The 23,538-nt window shown below is 36.7% G+C and overlaps 2 protein-coding genes across 6 annotated transcripts in view; one reads left to right on the top strand and one right to left on the bottom strand.

Annotated features, from left to right (window-relative positions):
• LOC143031036 (uncharacterized) overlaps window positions 1-23,538 on the top strand; it is a 73,309-nt gene that overhangs the window by 28,219 nt on the left and 21,552 nt on the right. For 2 of the 4 annotated variants that reach the window (XM_076194400.1, XM_076194401.1), the window contains exons 2-3: window positions 14,297-14,447; window positions 19,541-19,768. In XM_076194400.1, the coding sequence (XP_076050515.1) occupies window positions 14,297-14,447; window positions 19,541-19,674 (285 nt within the window). In that variant the 3' untranslated portion in view covers window positions 19,675-19,768. Of the gene's footprint in view, window positions 1-1,146; window positions 1,485-14,296; window positions 14,448-19,540; window positions 19,769-23,538 lie in introns of those variants that run through there. The other 2 variants (XM_076194402.1, XR_012966972.1) reach the window with 2 other exon arrangements.
• LOC143031034 (uncharacterized) lies at window positions 3,158-14,054 on the bottom strand. Of its 2 annotated transcripts, XM_076194398.1 has the most exons (7): window positions 13,880-14,054; window positions 10,111-10,301; window positions 9,307-9,403; window positions 8,260-8,411; window positions 7,376-7,599; window positions 6,714-6,900; window positions 3,158-6,035 (listed from the first exon to the last, which is right to left on the bottom strand). In XM_076194398.1, exons 2-7 carry the CDS (start codon window positions 10,298-10,300, stop codon window positions 5,896-5,898), a joined length of 990 nt encoding a protein of 329 aa, XP_076050513.1. In that variant the 5' UTR covers window position 10,301; window positions 13,880-14,054; the 3' UTR covers window positions 3,158-5,895. The 2 variants fall into 2 exon arrangements, with proteins under 2 accessions (XP_076050513.1, XP_076050512.1); XM_076194397.1 differs by lacking the exon at window positions 13,880-14,054 and having other exon boundaries at window positions 10,111-11,019.

The following is a 23,538-nucleotide window of genomic DNA, read 5'->3' as shown; positions in this document are numbered from 1 at the left end:
TGTCGAGCCACTTTGGGCGAGCCTGATTTGGGGGACGTCTGTCCTTAAAAGGAATGTAAGTTTGAATCATCTTAGTGAGCGTATTTTGAAATATTTCCCACATCTGATCTACAGGTCTTTCGTTTAATTTTGCATCCCAATCTGTAAGCTGAAGCTCCTGTTTGTTCCAAGTGTCCACTATTCTATGTGGAAAACTGTTTTTCTTCATTTCTCTTCTGTAGCTATGTTTTTTTTTTCTTTCCATGTCCTCTTGTGTTTCTCTTGTCCCAGTTTAGTAATCTTCTCTATCAAGTATCTCTGTGCCTTTCATGATTCTGTAGATGGTCAGTAGGTCACCTCTCTCTCTTCTTTGCTCCAGCGTCGGTAACTCCAGTTTAGCCAATCTCTCCTCATATGATAGGTTTGCAAGTGCAAGTGCCATTTTTGTTGCTGCTCTCTGGATTTTTTCTATTTTCTTTATATTCTTTTTGGTACTGGGTGACCACAATGTCACCGCATACTCTAGTTTAGGCCTTGTTAATGTAACCAATATTTTTTTTTCATGTTTTCGTCCAAGTATGCAAATGCCACTTTTATTAATCTTAGCAAGTTGTAAGCCTCCCCGAAATTTTGTTAATCTGTTTGTCATAGGATAAGTCGTTTGTGATAATTGCCCCCAAATCTTTTTCGGATCCTACCTTCTTTACTTCCTTGGTTCCAATTGTATATTTTCCTGATATTCTATTTTTGCTTTTTCCAAACTCCATTATGCTACACTTCTTAGTATTAAAGTCCACTTCCCATTTCTGACTCCAGTTCCATACCTTATTCAGGTCTTCTTGCAGTGTTTCACAGTCCTTATCAGTTTCTACTTTCCTAACAGTTTGGCGTCGTCTGCTAAGAAGCTCATGTAACATTTCACATCCTCATCCATGTCATTCACATAAGTAGCAAACATTATTGGTGCCAATACAGATCCTTGCGGTACTCCACCGATCACCTCTTTCCAATCTGAATATTTTTCTCTGAGCACTACTCTCATCTTTCTACCAGTCAGGAAGTCCTCTAACCCTTGTATTCCTCCTATGTGTTCCATTTTTTTTTTTTTTTTTGTAATTTTCTGTGTGGTACTTTGTCAAAAGCTTTTTGCAAGTCTAGGAAGGCACAATCAGCCCATGTGTGTGTGTGCGCGCGCGTGTGTGTGTGTGTATACACATACATATTATTTTACTTTTTCTCACGCTATGTTTTTCAGTTTCACAAATAACTCTTCTTATTTTTCCAAGTATTTTTTCACAGAGAAAACTATTTATGAAATATTTAATTTCATATATCAAACGTTGCATTTTTAGGAAATGCGATTGCGCATTGAAACACAGTGGGCGAAGTCGAGTGTTAGACGTGAAGTGGATGGTGGGAGGGTACTATATTATTCAAAATGGAAAGAAAATGTTACAAATATCCTAGCATAAAGATTGAGAATCTTCCCCCCGGATATAACAGAAGTAAGAAATACTGTAGTGACATCAACAATAGCTACCGGAAAGTTGAATAAGTATCAACTAAACTGAAAATTTATGGAACTAAATTGTTACATTGTGATTGTATACAAATGGAGTACCAGTTGATTGCTTAGTCGATCAATTCATATATACATTTATAGTCATGATTCAGATACTGAATATAGGAAGAAAAATAAGAATAGTACACTGATTTGGCTTACGACATGTAAAAGTAATACACAATGCAGAAATATGTATTTTGTGAATAATTCTATAATAGTAATGGTGTCAACATTGATATTTTATGTCAATTATAATAAGGGCATGTGGTCTTCATTAGGATAATTCCCTTGCTTCACCTAAATCTGCATGTTCCCCATAAAAATTGGATCAAAAGCATATTTAACAGAATCAGATTCCTTCATAATGTGCTGTATGATTTTGTGTATAATAATTATATAATACCCAGTAAACATGCCCGAAATGGCCCACTTTATGCCCATTTCTGGTTTCCCTCTTAGCCAAAAGTGGGCCTATTCAGGCTTGCCATTATGCCGTAACGGTACCGTTTTGGAACCTTAACGGCATTGGCAGTGTTTGCACACAGGCTTTTAAACGGGCCGGTTATGGCTGCCGTCATTGTTCAACAAAGGGACCAGTTCTGGCCCCTTTCAGGTTTTCCTTAATGGAGCCGGTTCAAGTCCAATAACAGGCCGGTTACGGCAGCCGTAACTGGGCCACAACGCGCCGGTTCTGGGCCTTTTTGGGATTCCCTTAACGCAGCCATTTATATACAGATACAGCCCAGTTATGGCAAATGTTATCCCCCCCGGCAATGGCTCATTCACGGTTAACCACAAATATCACCGGTGCTGAGAAATCATATTTTCTAAATTTGCTAAAATTGTTTGAATAACTATTATATATACACGATGCCAAAATTGAATGTACAAACTATAATTATCAGCGACTAACACACACACAAATGATTAGTCAATGTTTATACAGCCTTTGTCTAAAACTCAGTCATTTATAAACAGACATAGTAAACATGGCGTTTGTCTCTGATATTAATAAGCTTACATTTTGATATTTCGCATATCGCATATATCCTAGACATACACAAATTTGGAAACAAATTCTCAACACCCGTTAAATTGGTCATATATTTCGGCAGAATTTCATTTTACATGTGATCATTTTAATTTACATACATACATATACCAAGGCTTTTTCCCCCTTACAAGGGGGGTAGCCAAAAAGAAAAAGGCATAAAATCATTCCCACCCATTCCATCCTTGAATACACTCCACACCCCTCCACCCTCCCTCTTATCTTAGCACCTCCTGAATGACGGGTCATCCCTGCACCTTGTCCACTGCCCTGGGTCAGAAGCAGTGTCGCAAGACACAGCACATCCACACCAAGGCCGCTTCATTAAATCGGCGACCCCCCCCTCTCTGTCCCCCCATTGCATAAAATGAAAGGACGGGGAGAAATCCCTTCGGGCTGCGTCAAATTTTGCTCACACACACTACCTCACCCCCCATCCACCCCCCCATTCCACCTCATGCTATCATAACATCATCCATATACAACCACTCTCCATTCTCAACCACTCTCCATTCACCCCTGTCCTCTCCCGTCCTTCCTCAACAAACATTCCCCTCTTCCCCAAAGCCCCCTTCACCCCATCCATCCACCTCATCCTAGGACGCCCCCTCATGTTCACTCCCTCCACATCTGCCTTCCACACCTCTTTTACTAGTCTTTCTTCACTCATTCTTTCCATGTGTCCAAACCATCCTAATATTCTTTCATCAACCCTATCTCCCAGCTCCCTTTCCACCCCTGTTCTCCTCCTCACCTCCTCATTTCTCACTCTATCTAGCCTAGTAACCCCCATCATACTTCTCAGACACCTCATCTCAAACACATTCAAACTCCTTCTCTCTTCTTCTCTTATGTTCCATGTTTGTACCCCATACAGTGCTGTTGGCACAATCACTCCTTCATACAGTCTCCTCTTAGCATCCATTCCCAAATGTCTATTCCTCATCACACTCTTTAATCCACCAAGGCATTTACTCGCTTCTCTCAATCTACATTCTACCTCCACTTTCACTCCACCTTTCCCTGCCACATTTGCACCCAAGTATCTAAAACTATCCACTTCCTCCAGTCGCTCTCCCTTAATGCTCACTTCCAGTCTCCTGCCACTTTCACCCCTTGTACATCTCATCACCTTACTTTTACCCACATTTATCTTTAGCTTTCTTCTATCACATACTCTCCCAAACTCTGTCACCAACTTCCTCAATCCCTCCTCCGATCCTGCCACAAGCGCAGTGTCGTCCGCAAACAACAACTGGCTCACCTCCCACTGTTCTCCATTTTCTTTAAGGGACTGTAGGGCGCGAAAAACACGAAAAATTCTGGAAAATCAACGAATTTTAGGTAAACATTTCAAAAGATTCTCTATGATGGTGGTAACACTTTAGCCAAATATTACAGCTCAATTCCGTTTCTTTTCTTATATATAAAATAAAATAGATAAATTTTTGGCAACCTCTGGCAACCCCATTGCATGAAAAAACATTCTGTATATTGAAATAAAGTCAAAATTTTGATACCCAGTTCTGTTTTGTTTACTATAATTAATATATATGGAGATATCTGGCAACTTGCCCAACACTAATCGTCAATCACCACAAGGATCTCAGTATCTCTTCAAAGCTAAAGGAGAAAGGATGTCGCCCTGTCGCGTATCTGTTAGCCTACCAGTCATGCATGCGATCGTATTATCTTTTATTCTACCAACAGGTATTCAAAAGATTCTCTATGATGGCTGTAACACTTCGACCAAATATTACAGCTCAATTCCGTTTCTGTTCTTATATATAAAATGAAATAGATAAATTATTGGCGACATCTTGCAACCCCATTGCATGAAAAAACATTCTGTATATTGAAATTAAGTCAAATTTTCGATAGCCAGTTCAGTTTTGTTTAAAGTTTTTAAACGGAAATGTAAAAAAATAGACAATGTCACGAGTGAGTACGCGGCCGGAGGATTTTAAATGCCGGTGCGCTCCTTTAAACTTTAAATGCCTCTCCTGAAAAGTTTATGTTTTTTATATTTAAATAGCCATATCTCTGTTTCTTTTTGTCCGATTTCATTCATTCTTTCGAATTTGTAAAGAGAAAGAGTAATTCTTTAATTTGATCAGAAAAAAACAAAGGAAACTGTAACTTAATTTTTTTGTTTAATTTATCATAGCAGATTTTCACTGAAGTTTCTACTATTCAAAATAAAAAAATCATAAAAAAGAATAAAAGAGAGTAGGAAAAAATCTAACTCAATGAAGTTGTTTCCAAGACTCTAATCTTTCATTTCCTACATAGTAGGCTGATTACCTATGCCTGTGGATACTTCAATGATTACAGATACTATCATAAAAAAAAAAAAAAAAAATTAACTACACGTAATATATACATGTTACTAAAACAATTTAGTATGCAATAATACTCTTTCCGATAGAGTAAGTATACATAAGTTCACCAAAGAAATTGAACAACTTTTATGACACGTTCACCTATAAGCACTTCCCACAGTCCCTTAACCATCTCCAAGCCCTTGCCCACTGCCCTTGCATTTACCTCTCACACCACCCCATCCATGTATAAGTTGAACAGCCAGGGTGACATAACGCATCCTTGATGAAGTCCCACCTTTACCTCGAACCACTCACCCTCTCCATTTCCAATCCTGACACAAGCTCTACTATTCTCATAAAAACTCTTGACAGCTCCCAGAAGCTTTCCTCCTATCCCGTATATCTTCATAACCTCCCACAGTGCCTTTCTGTCTACCCTATCATAAGCCTTTTCCAGATCCATAAAAGCCCAAAAAACATAATTCCCCTTTCCTATAGCTTTCTCACATATCTGTCTTACCACAAAGATCTGATCTACACAACCTCTACCTGTCCTAATTCCACACTGTTCCTCACCAATTACTCCATCTGTTCCTCTCCTAATCCTCTCAACCAAGATCCTCCCATAAGCCTTCCCAACTACACTCAACAAACTAATCCCTCTGAAACTACTACATTCACATTTTAATTTAGTGTTTGGAATTAGGCAAATGCATTAGAACCAATTGTCATTTTCACAAATGTCTAATATATAGTAATAGCTGTCGATCACGAGTCCAACACGTGATCCAAAGACCTGGTGAAAGACCAGGTGAATACACAATAACAAGAAATATTAATTTAACAAATATTATTTTATTTGCAATTGTACAGAAGAACTATGTATGTTGTACGTTATCTGACTTCTAGGTGTCGACTGGGTCTGACTTAATGGCATTATACTTATTTTAAACTAAGACCAATTAAGACTTCTATTATCAAACGGATGTAGCAGAGTCCTGCTTCCTCCTTTTTCTGCCTCCACATCTGTCTGAGGCATTTCTCAGATAAATCATGATTTCCCGCTCTACATGGGCTTGCACAGCACCTTCAATGCAAGTTAAACGGAGGATAGCACCTGAAAAGTGGAAAGAATTAACTATGTTAATAGATATTTAAAAATCAGTTGAACAAATAGAATTGATAAGACATTCAGAACCTCTAAGTTAGTATTTTTCCTTAAAACAAGTGAAGAAAGCTGAAGTAGACTTCGATCTACATAAAAGTTCAAAACGTTTATGGGGAATTATAAGTTTTTTGTACTAAGATTAGGTTTCAGTAAGTACTGCTTGCTAGCTTGCAAGAAATGCATAGTATTAGAAATAGATCCAATTCGACATTTATTTATTTAAATGCCTTCTAAAGTAAGACAAAAGGGATATAACAAAAAAAACAATCATGCAGAAACATGTGAAATAGACAGTGTAAACACCTATAGCTAATAACTTCAATAAATTACGTTAGTGATCATTGTGCCCAAAACCATATTTCAGCACCCTAACAAGTAAACCAAAATAGGGTCGATATATAGAATCTTGACATTATTAAAAACAACCCCCCAATGGCCCCCATATACCCGGGTTATTCGTTTAATATAACAAGGGGCATCTGATGCACTTTCAACAATCTCAAACTGTAAATAAGAATAAAAAATTAATAACGAAAATGATGCTATTCATTCCCCATACATATCACCAGTATTTCGATATCAATATTCATTAAAAAATAGTTCTCTTAGACCAAAGATAAAACATACCAATCCAGACTGTAGACAGCGTTGTGGATTTAAAACCCCGTTTTGCCTCCGCATCATCCTTGCTCTTCCAGCCCTTCGTTCCAATCCAGTTGAATTTGACCTGGAGCAGGTGGCTTAGTAGCGAAGAGCCCATCCTCCTGACGCAGTCCCGTAGGTCAAAGCCTCCAATCAAGCAGAGCTTGTTCTCCTGAAGTAGAAGAGGTATTACACAGAAATGAACTATGAATGACAAACTTAAGCAGAGACAATTATTAGAAAGAGAAGCCGGGTTAGGGAGCAAGATGGAGCCTAAAAAAAGTATTTAAAAGTCGAATAGCAATAATAAATTAAAAACAAAGAGACACCTACTACAAAATAACTGCAGCAACAAAATGTGCCCTCTAAAATGACACAATCGTAGTTGGGTCAGAATTACCAGTAACAATCCTTAAAATGCTATTGTATGTACTCGTGTAAAACATGACAATAAATAAGGTACGTTTTACAGACACTAGACAATATAAGAAACGTTGGTAAATACAATATTTGGACAGAGTCATCATAATTTTCTAACAGAAGTAATTGGCAAACGATTAAATGCATCTGAGTGGTACTCCTTTTTTGTCGCATATTAATCTAGATAATTTCAGAAAAGCTAGCGTACACTGAAAAAACGTTCTTACCAATATCTTTTGGTGTTTTTTATCTTCATTTAACCAGCCCTCGAATACGTCAAACTCCTCTAAGGAGGTGAGTGGCAACTGCATTGGAAGCTCAGCGTCATCAACCTTTCTGCTCGTTTTATTGAGCTTCTGCAGCTCTGCCCTGCAGGCTCTCACCTCAGCATGCAGCTCCTCCAGATCATGTTTCAATTCCATTAAAACGGTAAGAAACTCTACATCTCGTGCTGCAAAAAGGGTAAAATACGCAAAATGAATACCATAAACTTTTTATTTTTAAAATTATCTTGCATCTTACACAAAAAAAATATTAACATTGTACTAAGCTCATTCGGTTAGCATAAAAATAAATTATTTCACAACTTTTGAGAATGAGAAGTACATTCAATCATTCATATGACAGAAATGATAAGCAGCCCTTAATTGAAATTAAGTAGAATCTATATTATCATCCATAGAATCTATATTATCATCCATTAGAATCTATATTATCATCTATAATCATCCAGGAGGGCTAAGATGGGAGGGAGGGTGGAGGGGAGTCAGGTGTGGGGATGGAAAGGGTGGGAGTGATTTTATGCCTTGTTCTTTTTTGGCTACCCCCCCTTAAAGGGGGAAAAAGCCTTGGTATATGTATGTATATTATTTGGAAAAGTTAATAACTCAGGCATAGCTTCAAACCAGTAAAAGTTACCACCAGAACTAGTGCTAAGAATAATTTTTTAAAACAAAGCAAGAAATTTTAAATATATTATTTTTTCGATAGAAATTGACTGAAATAGGTTTAACAGATAAACAGATACCTGAGTTAACGGGTGCTGTTGATGCTCTAATTGGGGTACTGGTTGGAGCTAGGCTGGATGTATCAATTAATATGTCAGACACACCCGCTGCATCGTCAAACGTGTCGAATTGCGCAATGTTCACTGACACAACTGATGGCATCTTTTGGATTGCAGGTGCTTTGGCCAACTTTCTTTTTGCTTTTGGAACATAGTCCTCTTCCTCGTCGCTACTAGGAGGGTATCTTGATCTAATCCTGCAAAAAATTCAAATCACCCCTATAATAAAGAACATGATTTTCACCATTCCTAAACAATACACACAAAAAACGTTTCTACATTAATATCCAATAAGGAAAATCACATCTGAAATAAGTAATGAAGCTGGGTATGCACCAAAAATATGGGCACACAAGTTCTAAAATTCATACAATGAATGAAGTCAATAATAAATGAAAAATGTATACCTATGAAAAGCAAATTAAAATCAATGTAATTCTACTGAATATTTTGGTCCACAATCACAGTAACTAAGTACACCTTAACTACTACAAGAACACAACAATAAAATCCAAATATTATCCCATTATATATCTCTTGTATATGGAGTAATATAACCAACTACTAAATATAAGGAATTATTTAAGGTCAGATATAAGCATAGGATTTTACAAGCAATACAAAAGTTACCCATCACCAATTGAAGCCCCAATCACCTCCCACTAATTTATACTCACAAATAAAAAAATAACAGCTTCATTATCCTGCAAAATTAGGATAATATACAATATATAAGGGTTTCAACCAAAATATATCTGATAATATATATATTATCCAGAAAAGCCGGCACAAGATAAATCAGGACAGAAACTTTTCATTCATTTATTACCCTTTTTGAGGATGTCCTGTTTTGTATATCAAATCTGCCTATTATATATAGTTATTGCTCCATCTCAGTTCTTTATGTAATTCACATTGATTAAATAATAGATTGTAATATCTCTTTTTGGTTATGGTTTTGTCAATTTATCTCCCCTCACACTTCTCCTTCACTCTATTATGTAAATAATCATATTTTTGCTTGGAGTTGCAGATCGCAGCTATCTGCCAGCTATACCTGATAAGCTAAAAGTACATGAAACCAATTTATACCTTCTTGCTCCTCGTCCAAGCTCCTCTTCACCTTGGCTGACAGGGTTATCTGTCTCTTCAGCCTCCCTTGCTTTCCGTCTTCCATCTTCATATGTATCTGGAGGGCAAAAAATACCAAAAACCTCATATGAGTTTTATTGGAGAAAAATGATTTAAGATTATAGGAGAATTCTAGGGAATTATTTCAAAATTGTTCAAAGCCAATGTGATAAAGAGGCACATGTTTTTTAACTGCCTTATCAATTACAAAATCTGAGAATATTTCAAATTAAAAGATACCATAACCCAAAAAATGAACACAGATTCTTTGTAACTTACTATCAGCAGTTTTAAGAACAAAAGAAAAAATCAGCAAATGAACTGAATTCAAAGGGGTGATATAATAAATAAGGAAAATAGCTGTAAAGTAAAAAAAAAACAATCAAAAGTTTAGTGGACACTTTATTATTAGAATTAGATCACATGAAATCTTTGCAAATGAATGTATTCTAACAAAGTCATTTACCACCAAAGAATATTTACCTTCAAGTCTCATCAAGAGATATAATTATGGGGGGAAACAATTATTTCTTATCATTTTAACTGACTGAATTTATTTATCAATTTACATATGATATATCTTCAGCATTTAAAATGTCTAAAAATAAGTTTTATACTCAATTACAGAATGGACAGCAACTACAATTACAAAAACTTAACTTGAATGTACCAAGGAAAATCAGAGAGGGGATATATTAAGAGTTAATCAGTCCATATGTCACAAATTTAATTATGTCATTCCAAGAATGATCAGATATTACATACCTGCCACACAGATGACACGCATCTTATGCCTCTCCCATGTGTGGTCTGGCACCACCCTATCTTTTATCATCTTTGTAATTGCTGTCAACGATTTACTCTTTGGCCACCAGGTCTCATCCTGCCCCAGGATCCATCCACTGGGGACCATCTCAACAGTATTATTATTGGTGAATGCGACAATAACATACATTCTGTGGCAATTAAAGGCTAACATTAGCTTAGGCATAGGTATTGTTTACAGCATAGAGAAAATTTCAAGTGGCAGCAAATAGTATTATTAATAAATCAAAATATATGATATAGTATCATAAAATCAATAATGACAGAAATATCTGACTGCAGATAAGTTCTAACCATGTTCAGAAAACAAATAATTATATTCATAGCTTACATTTTACAAGAAAGTTTAGTTTAACCTTGTTTTAGGCATTGACATTTGGTTAAATTGTGTATTACGTGATATCATTTATTTGAAACAACAACCCTATCTATTTTTAAAATGATAATGTTTCTAGGCATCACCGAGTGAAAACTTACTTTTACTTTTAACAATAAACATTACTGGTAAAACTGTGTATCTAACATTTGGATATTTTCTACTGCATTTGCACTGAACACTTCCATTTAAAGTTAAAATACCCACTAATAGTACATATATTTTTGTCTTTCTAAACACAGTTTAATACCTTTAATTATTACTATATTCTCAAAATATATAGAATGATGTAGATTAATTGTTTGGGCTCAAGCTAAATATAAGGTAAATACAGGCTTGAGGGGTAATAGGGCAAAAAATACTATATTAATCCATAGTATTATATTGGCATTTGACAGTTACAGTTCACTGGTAGGTCGAAAAGTGGGTTTCAGACATTCTCAAAACATGACTATTTTATAATTTTTAGTAATACCTGATATGCATTATCCCAACCTTTGGTAAAATTGATTCAGCCAAATGGTATAACACCATATATATTGATATAAATCTTAATAGAATAATACTATCTCATGAAACAAAGAATATATAAATTAAGACAAAATCCCAATTTCAATGTTCTAATGTAATTTTACATAAAAGATAAAAATGACAGCTAAAATGAATGTATTAGAGGAATTGCAGCAGAGTTGGCACAATTGGGCAGTAAGACATACTTGCCTGATATGACTTTAACATTTGCTGCTAACAATTCACTGTAAATTAGAAACAGCATGAATATTCAATTTTGAAGATTCTACTGGATAATCAAAGTCATGAAACGTTTATACACTACAAAAATTTCATCATTTTGGCTAAAAATATTTTGAACCAAACATACTGTGCCTTGAATTTGAAAACAGTTGTTGCCTGTTTTTCTACTTATGACAAATTTCCCATTATGAAATTCAGTATACTGTTTATATTTTGAAAGTAGATACTGAGCTGGGACAGGTCATAATGTTGGCCTTTAGGATGAAAATGTGCAGCAACCTGAGGCTGCATTATATTTGAAATTTCTGTTAATCTCCTAATTATTTGGGGTAATGCACCACTAGGTTTTCTTAACATTCTCTTCAAAGCTCCAAGAAAATTCTCAAAAGGGAAGGATGAAAATGAATCTAGAGGTCCATGCAACTTTACATCATCAGGAAGATGCATTAGAGAATGTACATTATAGGTCACAAACTCTGAACCATACAATCTCATGAAATGCTGAATAAATGACAATAGAAGCTGCTGTGCATAATCACAATGAGTTGAAGCTAGCTTGGGATTGGCTAAAATATGAACAGCAGCAGATAGAAGCATGAAATTATGGTATATTTCTAGAGGAAGTCTGTCAATTAATGAAACCAAGCCTGTATATAACAGAAACAATCTATATTCAGTAGCTTTTCATCGATCAATATCATCTAAGCCACGAGGTTTTCTTGAAAATTCTCGAGGGATAAATTGTCTTAAACTTTGAAGTCTTTCAGATATACTATCTTTAACTTGTCTCCCTATTCTTACAGTCAATGGTCCTTTCAACCAAAGCCAAATCAGCTTCTTCATTACTCCTAAACACACAAGGTGCATGTAATCCAAAGGCACTTGAGACACAAGACCAACACCTAATCTTTTAAGAGGGGATTCTCCTTTGTGGGGGTCTCTATCATGCATTTCATCAAATGCTATGTCAGTGCGCAACTGTTCATTAGTATCTGGAAATGTTATTTTCTTCTCAAAAACACCAGACTGGTCACACTTTTCACATCCAGTATAGCCAGTGTGCCCTTTAATACATTTGATAAAGGATCGTGCTGGAGCATCACAAACAAAAGCCTTTATAACTACCTGATAGGTCTTATCTTCATATTTTATTCCATTTACCTTTAACTCTCTCATTTCATCAATGAAATAAGAAAGAAATTCTTCAACACTACCTGGCTTTGAATCACCACAAAATATACCAATAGCAAAAGGTTGTGATTTTGCTGTTCCTGGAATTAACCCCAGAATAGGCCAAAACTGAGTTTTGGCACTTTTAAACAGTGGTAGACCATCAATAATTATATGTAACTTTAGTACGACTTGCTCCAGTAAATCACTACGGTATGTCAGCTGATTTAATATACCAGTAGCAACACCAAAATGATAATACTCACCACCTTGTATTTGCACAATTTGATCAATCTTCCCTATTTTAATGAGTGTTCTTGGATCTTTAGGGAGGTATGGTTGTACTAGACTCAAAATTTTAAGTAGTTCTTTTAGTGCAATATGAGTTACATTAAACTGTACTGCCCATCTGGACAATAAATCCATCAACTCAATTTGAAAAGTCTGTGAGTCACCATTTCCATTATTATCGGATGATACATAATCATAGTCAGAAGAATCATAATTATTATGACAATCACTATCATGCAGGATAGTATTGTCTTCCTCAATTTCAAAGCCAACCATTTCTTTATAAGACTCTTGTGAAGTTTGATGTACCTCATTACTATCTTTATATTTAACTATTTTGTACATAAATAGAACTAGATGGCAAACTATGTGCTACTTTCACAATGTTAACATTTTGGTTATGACTAGAATCAACATTATCCACATTTTCTGAAGACTTCTTCATAATATTTTCTAAATGATGATTTACATAATTTTTTATTTTTCGACGTTTTGTCCAAATTGACATTGCTAATTTTTAAAAATATTGAATACTAAATTGTTTAATACTTGAATTATTTTATACAGCTCTATACAGCACAATAAACAAATAACTCAGATATGCTTCAGTGATTATACCTAACAATAAATTTATAAGTAGAGCTCTAGCCTTACCCAACACAACTCACTAGTATTAGTAACAGTAACAAGTAGTATCAAATAGAGCCCACAACTGATATAAAAAAGGCTGTGGTTGAGATGTTTTGACTATAGGCCTACTAGTTTAGTAATATTAAAAATAGAATTATTCTAATGTAGGTGTAGAATTGTTTTTTTTTAGTTTTTAATAACTGTTAGGCCTAGAGGCTTTTAATAAACAACACTATACATGATAATATTGCTTAACCTAATTTCAAAATTCAGGAATTAAAATAGAAATTACTTAAGCTGGCGTTGATAGCTTACAACGTTATAGGCCCAGTGTCTGATAAACTGATAAAGTGCCAGACTTACACATTGTCGCTCACCCAAGGAAATTTAATGCAACAGACCCGCTATAAAATCATTACCAAACAAACTGCTGCCACTGAAGTGTAATCACTAGGCTATAATGTATACGTTATGTCATTGCTTTGTTACCTGGTAATAAAAAGTGGAATCGACACAGCAAAATGAAAAATATATCAGCCCGTGAAAAAACACACGCTCTTGTAGTTTCTTTGGATTCAAAATGTGAGATCGGAACTCTTTGGAGCATGCTTCGAAGGCTCGGACGTTATCTCCGTAGATGGAATGGCGCGAGATGTAACGTTATAAACACTGCAATCTATCTTAACCGGGCCAGAACTGGCCCATTTGTACGTTATGATTAAACAGTAGCATTCCGATATGATAACGGTACAATTTAAAGTCGGTTATAAAATGGCAGCATTTAACTGGCCCCGTTACAGTTAGCTTAAGGCAAAACAGAACTCGAACTGCCTTAACATGCCGCAAGGAAACTAGAAACGGCCCATTTTAACCATGTTTACTGGGTAGTTATTGTCTTCCACAAAGATTGAAGATTCCATGACTGGGTGTCCACATGGTTGGAAAGTACCTGGTGAAGATTGTTATTATCTGGCCAACTCAACCCATTACACTGACTGGAACAATGCACACCACACTTGCAATGCTTACCATGGAACCCTTGCAATGTTTATGGATGGTAAGAAGTTTTTGGAGGTCCATGATTAAGTAAAAAAAATCAGGTATGATCTTTCTGGTCTTTTGAAGATGAAGTTTAGTGTTATCAGTTGGTATGCAGCAAGTATTTCTTTTGCTTTTAGATGTTTTTCAATAGAACATCCATGATCCTCAATTCCAGATATTCTTTAATTATTAATATGAAAATGTGAAAAATGAGACAACACAATCATGAAATAATATTAAATATGATATGCATGGCCAGATTTAAGGTAGGGCCACCAGGGCCACGGCCCAGGGCCCTGTCTGTGTATCTAGGGGCCCCACGCCAAGTGCATTATAATAGTATAAGCACTTTTTTGGTGTATTGTGTTAAAGCAAATAATCAGCAGACTGTGACTGAGCTCTACCATGAATGTAACCAAACTTCGAGGTGGCTGAGAGCACATTGCATGAAAACTGGGATGATACTTTAATGGGGTAGGTGGGTGAACCTGACAGTGCCCTGCATACTTTCAGGGCCCGGGGCCCCGCAACATGTAAATCCGGCCCTGACGAAATGTAACGATTACAGGATTTAGATACGGGTGCATCCGCTCATGGCGCCACCATCACACATGTACTGTTTACAACGCAATCTTTTGTGGCCCGTTTAAATAAGTATGTCTCAGTTTGAATGCTTGCATCGTTCAGCGCATGCACATGGTACTCAAATTATCTTGTTGGGCAAGTGTATGCCCAATTCTTGAAATACAATTTTTTTTTACCGATTTAAACGTAAACTTGGTTATCAACCTTGGCAAAATAGTTTTCTGAGTAAAAATATTAAAGTAAGACATTAATAAGCAATATTGAAAATTAAAGAACCACATTTTTTAACCTATTTTCTCCCAGAAATGAGAAGCTTAATATCGTTGGTTAATCTACATTTGAGCTTCATTGCAATACATGTAGGCATTTAGTCACGCGCAAAACCATGCGCGGCACTGCTGTCACCATCTTTTGCGCCCTGTTGGATTTTGATTTTTGTTTGACTTAGTTTGAACAAAAGGACAAAAGGTAGGGAGATGCTTAGAGTGAACTCTTTAAATGAAAAGGAAAAGGAGAAGGCATATAAGAAGAAGCTGAAGGAGGAGTGGGAGGGAGTGAAGGATAGAGTAGAGCTAGGAGTGGAGGAGGAATGGGGATGGTTCAAGGAGGGAGTCACAAAGTGTGCAAGGATGGTGTGTGGAACAAGAAGGACAGGAGGAAACAGAAGGAAGGGTAGTGAATGGTGGGATGAGGAAACAAAAAAGGTTGGAGAAGAGAAGAAGCGAGCTTTCACAGATTGGTTACAAAATAGGACAAGGGAGTCATATGAGAGATACCAAGAAAAGAAGAGCGAAGTAAAGCACAAGGTAAAGGAGGCAAAGAGGAGAGCAGATGTGAAATGGGGTAAGAGTATGACCGAAAATTTTGAAAGTAATAAAAAGATGTTTTGGAAAGAAATTAAGAGAGGAAGAGGAGGCGAATCAAGTAGAGAAGAAAAGGTAAAAGGTGCAGATGGAGAGTTGATAATGGAAGAGAAGGCAGTAAGGGGAAGATTGACAGAATATTTTAGGGAGTTGCTTAATGTGAAGGAGGAAAGGGAGGGAAAGATAGTTGCAGTAGGAAGTGCTAAGAAAATGACTGTGATGAGCTAGGAAAATGGAGGAGAAATAAGGAAGGATGAATTGAAGGCAGTTGTTTAGATGATGAAAGCAGGTAAGGCACCTGGTCTGGATGGATGCCATTCAGAATGTCTAAAAAAAGGAGGTATAATGATGGTGGACTGGCTGGTGAGGTTATTTAATGTTTGCTGGAGTGAGGGTAGAGTGCCGGAGGACTGGAGGAGTGCCTGTATAGTTCCACTTTACAAGGGAAAAGGGGACAAGTGTGAATGTAGTAGTTTCAGAGGGATAAGCTTGTTAAGTGTAGTTGGGAAGGCTTATGGGAGGATCTTGATTGAGAGGATTAGGAGAGGAACAGGAGTAGTAATTGGTGAGGAACAGTGTGGATTTAGGACAGGTAGAGGTTGTGTAGATCAGATTTTCGTGGTAAGACAGATATGTGAGAAAGCTATAGGAAAGGGGAATTATGTTTTTTGTGCTTTTATGGATCTGGAAAAGGCTTACGACAGGGTAGACAGGAAGGCACTATGGGAGGTTTTGCGGATATATGGGATAGGAAGAAAGCTTCTGGGAGCTGTCAAGAGTTTTTACGAGAGTAGTAGAACATGTGTCAGGATAAGAAATGGAGAGGGTGAGTGGTTCGAGGTAAAGGTGGGACTTCGTCAAGGATGCGTTATGTCACCCTGGCTGTTCAACTTATACATGGATGGGGTAGTGTGAGAGGTAAATGCAAGGGTAGTGGGTCAGGGATTGGAGATGGTTAAAGAAAGTGGAGAACAGTGGGAGGTGAGCCAGCTGTTGTTTTCTGACGACACTGCGCTTGTGGCAGGATTGGAGGAGGGACTGAGGAAGTTGGTGACAGAGTTTGGGAGAGTGTGTGAAAGAAGAAAACTGAAGATAAATGTGGGTAAGAGTAAGGTGATGAGGTGTACAAGGGGTGAAAGTGGCAGCAGACTGGAAGTGAGCATAAAGGGAGAGCGACTGGAGGAAGTGGATAGTTTTAGATACTTGGGTGCAAATGTGGTAGGAAAAGGTGGAGCGAAGGTGGAGGTAGAATGTAGATTGAGAGAAGCGAGTAAATGCCTTGGTGGATTAAAGAGTGTGATGAGGAATAGACATTTGGGAATGGATTCTAAGAGGAGACTGGATGAAGGAGTGATTGTGCCAACAGCACTGTATGGAGCAGAAACATGGAACATAGAGAGGAAGAGAGGAGTTTGAATGTGTTTGAGATGAGGTGTCTGAGAAGTATGATGGGGTTACTAGGCTAGATAGAGTGAGAAATGAGGAGGTGAGGAGAACAGGGGTGGAAAGGGAACTGGGAGATAGAGTTGATGAAAGAGTATTAGGATGGTTTGGACACATGGAAAGAATGAGTGAAAAAAGACTAGTAAAAGAGGTATGGAAGTCAGATGTGGTGGGAGTGAACATGAGGGGACATCCTAGAATGAGATGGATGGACGAGGTAAAAGGGGAATGTCTGTTGAGGAAGGGTGGGAGAGGACAGAAGACAGGGGTGAATGGAGAATGGTTGTATATGGATGATGACGTGATGCATGAGGTGGAATGGGTGGGGGGATGGGGGGTGAGGTAGTATGTGTGAGCAAAATTTGACGCAGCCCGAAGAGATTTCTCTCCGCCTCCTTTTATGCATAGGGTGATGGAGAGGAGGGGTCGCCGATTTAATGAAGCGGCCTTGCTGTGGATGTGCTGTGACTTGCGACACTGCCTCTGACCCAGGGCAGTGGACAAAGTGCAGGGATGACCGTCATCCAGGAGGTGCTAAGATGGGAGGGAGGGTGGAGGGGAGTGGAGTGTATTTAGGGATGGAATGGGTGAGAATGATTTTATGCCTTTTTCTTTCTGGCTACCTCCCTTGTAAAGGGGAAAAAGCCTTGGTATATGTATGTATGTAGTTTGAATGCTTGGAGCATTCAGCACATTCGCAGGGTATCAAAATTATCTTGTTAAACAAGTGTATGCCCAGTTCTTCAAAACTTTACTGATTCTTACCGATTTCAATGCAATTTTTTATATTAGCCTTGGTAAATTAGTTTTCCAAGTAAAAATCTAAAGGCAAGAAACTAAATTATATAATATTTAATGTAATAATGTTGTTTATTAGCCTCTATTCTACCGGATATGAGCAACTTTGAAATCGTTGGTAATAGTGCACTTGTGCAATTTAAGAATCTTGAAGCTTAGATGCCTACTCGACATATCGTTGCCATGGCAACGTGATAGGTGTTGGTAAGAACGGTGTAAGAGGAAGGTCCTTCAATGTTATTGACATGCTCAGGTAATTTTTTGACCCATAAAATCTTCACATGCCAAGTTGCATGTCAGTTGTGCCAGGGGTTTGGGTTTTATTGATTATTTCTAAATTGACAACAGTTGCTATGGGAACGTGATAGGTGTTAGTAAGAATGGTATAAGAGGAAGGTCCTGCAATGTAATTGACATGCTCAGGTGATTTGTTAACCCATAAAACCTTTTCATGCTAAGTTGCCTGTCAGTTGGGCCAGCGGTTTGGATTTTATTGATTATTTCTAAATTGACAACAGTTGCCATGGCAATATGATAGATGTTAGTAAGAACAGTATAAAAGGAAGGCCCTGCATTGTTTTTGACATGCTCAGGAGATTTGGTGACCCATAAAACCTTCACATGTCAAGTTGCATGTCAGTTGTGCCAGTGGTTTGGATTTTATTGATTATTTCTGAATTGACAACAGTTGCCATGGCAACAAGATAGGTGTTAGTAGGAATGGTATAAGAAAGTCCTGCAATGTTAATAACATGCCCAGGTGATTTGTTGACCCTTAAATTTAACCTTCACATGCCAAGTTACATGCCAATTGGACCAGTGGTTTGGATTTTATTGATTATTTCTAAATTGACAACAGTTGCCATGGCAACATAATAGATGTTAGTAAGAATGGTATAAGAAGAAGGTCCGGCAATATTAAAGACATGCTCAGGTGATTTGTTGACCCATAAAACCTTCACATACCAAATTGCATGTCAATTGGGCCACTGGTTTGGATTTTATTGATGATAATAAAAAAATTGACAACTTAATAGTTGCCATGAAAAGGCAAATATGGTATGATGGAGATGTCACACATTGTTTTTAACATGCTCGTATGATTTGTTGATCCATAAAACCCAAGTATTCCAAATTTCAATAAAATTGGACCAGTGGTTTGGAGGTTGTGTGTATTTCTTTACCAAAATCTTTACAAATTACCACCCTTAATTCTAACATTTTGTCATGGTAAGGTCTAGCCAAAAATGCGAAATTAAAAAATAATTTAAAAAATCGTGTCTCCCTTATTTTTCAAGCTATTTAAAAAATTTAAAAAGCATTTTGTTTCTAATAAAGTTGCCTTTCATATGCAACAATAAGGATTAAAAAAATAAAAAATTTGTGCCCGTATCTACAGGATTACTTCATTTTTTTACAGAACATCCATCTGCATGGGCTGGAGCCACAAATGGTCTTCCTGATCTACAGTATATATGTGAGTGTGGATCAATGGCGTCTTGGTCAGCATTGATGCATGGTCTGCAGGAAAACCAACACTTAAGACATCAGTAGGCTGCATGGACCTGTGGAGTGCCTGCAGATTACCAACCCCAAGATTTAACTTGCAGTTACAGATACTCATTCATTTGCAGAAAAGAACAGCTTGGTAAGATATGAATAATAAAGTGACATATACTTATCTGTATGATATTGGATATGATATTAATTTCTTGGTCATAGTTGTAAGTTTGTATATTGAATTTAAGTTAGTAAGAAAAAACATGAAAAAATAAATGTTGATTTGAATGAAGCATCATAATCGTGTTCTTAGGGCTCTTCTGGCAGTGTTGTTTATGTTCCGTAATCTGTTTAGACTTTGTAAATGGATGTGCCATTTATTAGACTTTTTTGTATAGTCTTATAAAAGAAGCTCACTGGCTGAGCCGGTTAGGGTTTCATAACTTGCGGCGAAGGTCAAGGGGATGGCTGTTTGAACCCTGCCACCGGCAAAGTTGAACCAAGGGCATAGTGGTTCATTAATTTCCACACTACAAAGTCCTTTGTGAGGGGCACTGTCCTAGCCTTCCAATAAGGGGGAGTTTGTGACATTAAACCATATCTTACAAAACATGCCTCAGTTTTTGGGGATAAGAATATCACCATCAGGTTCCCATGCACGTCATAAAAGGTGACTAATTGGGACGGCAAAACAACCAGGAATCCTCCTGTCTGTACTTTTCTTCTGCAAATGTTAAGACAGAAGAAGGTCTGGAAGGAAGACTGTAACTAAAATCCCAGTAATTGGGTATTGATCTAGTTGTATTTTACGGGACGAGAGCTATGCTTGTAGTGACCTGTTCTTGTATCTCTCTGCATCCAGTGTATTCTTAAAATCCCCCGTTTAGTTTGTTCCAGACATCAATCACTCTGTGTGGGAAGCTATTCTTTTTCAAATCTCTTCTGTAACTGTCCTTCTTTAGCTTCTTCTTAAGTCCTCTTGTTTCTCTTCTGTCCCATTTTAATAAGTTATCTTTATCAAGAATTTCCATCCCTTTCATAATTCTGTAGATGGTCAACAAATTACCTCTTTCTCTTCTCTGTTCCAGTGTTGACAGATGTAATTTCTCCAATCTTTGTTTGTATATCAGATTTGATAGTGTGGGTGCCATTTTTGTTGCTGCTCTTTGAATTCTTTCTGATTTTCTATTTTTTTTTTTTTGTGCTAGGTGTCTTTGAATGTGTGATAATGTGGAATAAGTGAGAACAAAACAGAGGTTGGTGGAAAGGTTGTTATAGATGTGTTAGCACTGAGTAAAACTAAACTGAAAGAGAAAGGTGAGTTTGAATGTGGAAATATGGTAGGTCCCTAGGGTTTCAGGATTGGAAACGTGACAAGAGGAGTAACTCTGTCAGGAAGCGATGAGATATGTGAGTGCATATATACATATATATATATACATTTTCTTTTCAATGCAAATTGTGTTTAAGACAACAGAAATATCAAAATTATTTTTATACTCCTTAAGAGAGAATAAAAGATACGTTATTAGAATTAAAGATCATCAGCACTGAAATTTGTCATCTTTAATATACAGGTAAACGTCGACTTACGATGGCCGCGACTTACGATTGTTCGACTTTACGATGACGACGACGACGACGACGACGATATGATAATTTAACCCCTTCCATACGGTGCCGCACACGTAGGTGTCATGACGTCTTGATTATATTTATTGTAGTCGCCCCTGTGTTTTTACATTCTCTCAAATGATTCATTCTCTGTGGTTTTCAAAATTCGCGGGTGAAAGAGAGAACGATCGATATAAGCGGTGACTATATTTTATGATGCGAGTATTATTACGTCACATCGTACGGCTGGCATTGGCTGCTGCCCGCGAGATTTAAGTACCGTACTGAAAATACATATTATAGTGTTTGAATATGGTAAAAAGGATAAAAATAATTAAATAAACTACTGTACATGTTTAATAGGCTATATTCAGTATCTCTGGTGGTTAATATACAGGTAGGCTAGGTACAGTGACCACGGAACAGAGTGGGGATCGACTTACGATGAAATCGTCTTACGATGGCTCTATCGAAACCTAATGCCATCGTAAGTCGACGTTTACCTGTATATACATTTTCTTTTCAATGCAAATTGTGTTTAAGACAACAGAAATATCAAAATTATTTTTATACTCCTTAAGAGAGAATGAAAAATACATTATTAGAATTAAAGATCATCAGCACTGAAATTTGTCATCTTTAATATATATATATATATATATATATATATATATTTAGTTGTATTATACAGGAAGGGAGCTATGCTTGTGGTGACCAGTCTTTGTATCTTTCAGCATCAAGTTTACTCTTAAAATTGTGAATAGTATTTGCACACTTTTTCATCTAAGTTATTCCATATATCCAGCATTCTATGTGGGAAGCTATTCTTTTTCCTGTCTCTTCTATAGTTGTCCTTTTTGAGTTTCTTTTCATGACCTCTTGTTTTTCAATTGTCATTTTTTAGTCAATCTTTTCTGTCAAGGATTTCCATTCCTTTCATGATTCTATATATAGTCAGTAGATCACCTCTTTCTCTTCTTTGCTTTAGTGTTGGTAGTTCTAGCTTTGATAATAATCTTTGTTCGTACGTTAATTTGGAAAGGGCTGGTGCCAACTTTGTTATTGCTCTCTGTATTCTTTCTAGTTTCCTTATATTCTTTTTAGCACTCGGTGTCCATAGTGTCGCTGCATATTCCAGTTTTGGTCTAATCAATATGGCTAATATTTTTTTTATAATTTCTTCATCCAAGTGTTCAAATGCCACTTTCATTGACCTTAGTAGGTTGTATGTTTCACCTACTATTTTGTTTATTTGTCTGTCCGGTGTCATGTCATTGCTGATTATCACTCCAAGGTCCCTTTCCGAGTGCACTTTTTTTTATTTAATTTTCACCAATTCTGTAATTTTTTGAAATTCTGTTTTTGCTTTTACCAAACTCCATTATGCTACACTTCTTGATATTAAAGTTCACCTCCCACTTTTGAGTCCATTTCCAGATTGTATCCAGGTCTGATTGTAAATAGTCACAGTCCTCATTTGTTGATACTTTCTTTAATATTTTTGCATCATCTGCGAAGAAATTCATACAACATTCAACTCCTTTGTCCATGTCATTTACATATATGGCAAACATGATTGGAGCCAGTACTGACCCTTGTGGAGCACCACTTATCATTTCTTCCCATTTCGAGTATTTGTCTCTAATTACTACCCTAATTTTTCTCCCAGTCAGGAAGTCTTCCATTCATTTGAATAAATTCCCTGCAATGCCACCTATTGATTCTAATTTTCCTATTAATGTCTTGTGTGGTACTTTGTCAAATGCCTTTTGTAGATCTAGATAGGCACAGTCTGCCCACCCATCTCTCTCATCTATTATATCTATTATTCTTGAATAGAAGCAGATTAGATTTGTTGTACATGATCTTCCTTGTCTAAATCCAAATTGGCTTGGGTTTAGTATAGATTTTTCTTCCAAATGTTTAACCTATCTACTTTTAATCACTTTTTCACATATTTTAGCTAATGTGCTTGTTATGCAGTTTTTCTATTTCTTGTTTGTTTTTCAGTTTATCATTCACATATCTGTAAAATAGCTTTGGCTGATCCTTATATTTTCTATAATTTCCTTTTCGTAATTTCTCTTTTCCTCCCTGCGTATTTTTACATAATCGTTTCTAAGTTTGATGTATGTTTGCCATTTGCACTTTTTTGTCTTTTTTCCATTTTTTCCCAGCTTTGTCTCTTTTATCCTTGGCTTCACTAAATTTTTTTTGTTGTACCAGTTTTTTTTATGTATATTCTTTCTTGTTTTTGTTGTGTGAACATATTTGATCACACCCTCATTATGAATTTCCTTTAGT

Source organism: Oratosquilla oratoria, chromosome 12 (genome assembly GCF_046742065.1).
Source record: "Oratosquilla oratoria isolate Oo_2021 chromosome 12, ASM4674206v1, whole genome shotgun sequence".
Taxonomy (NCBI): Eukaryota; Metazoa; Arthropoda; class Malacostraca; order Stomatopoda; family Squillidae; genus Oratosquilla; species Oratosquilla oratoria.
The sequence above is the reverse complement of the archived record's forward strand: the minus strand, read 5'-3'. Positions and strand labels throughout refer to the sequence as shown.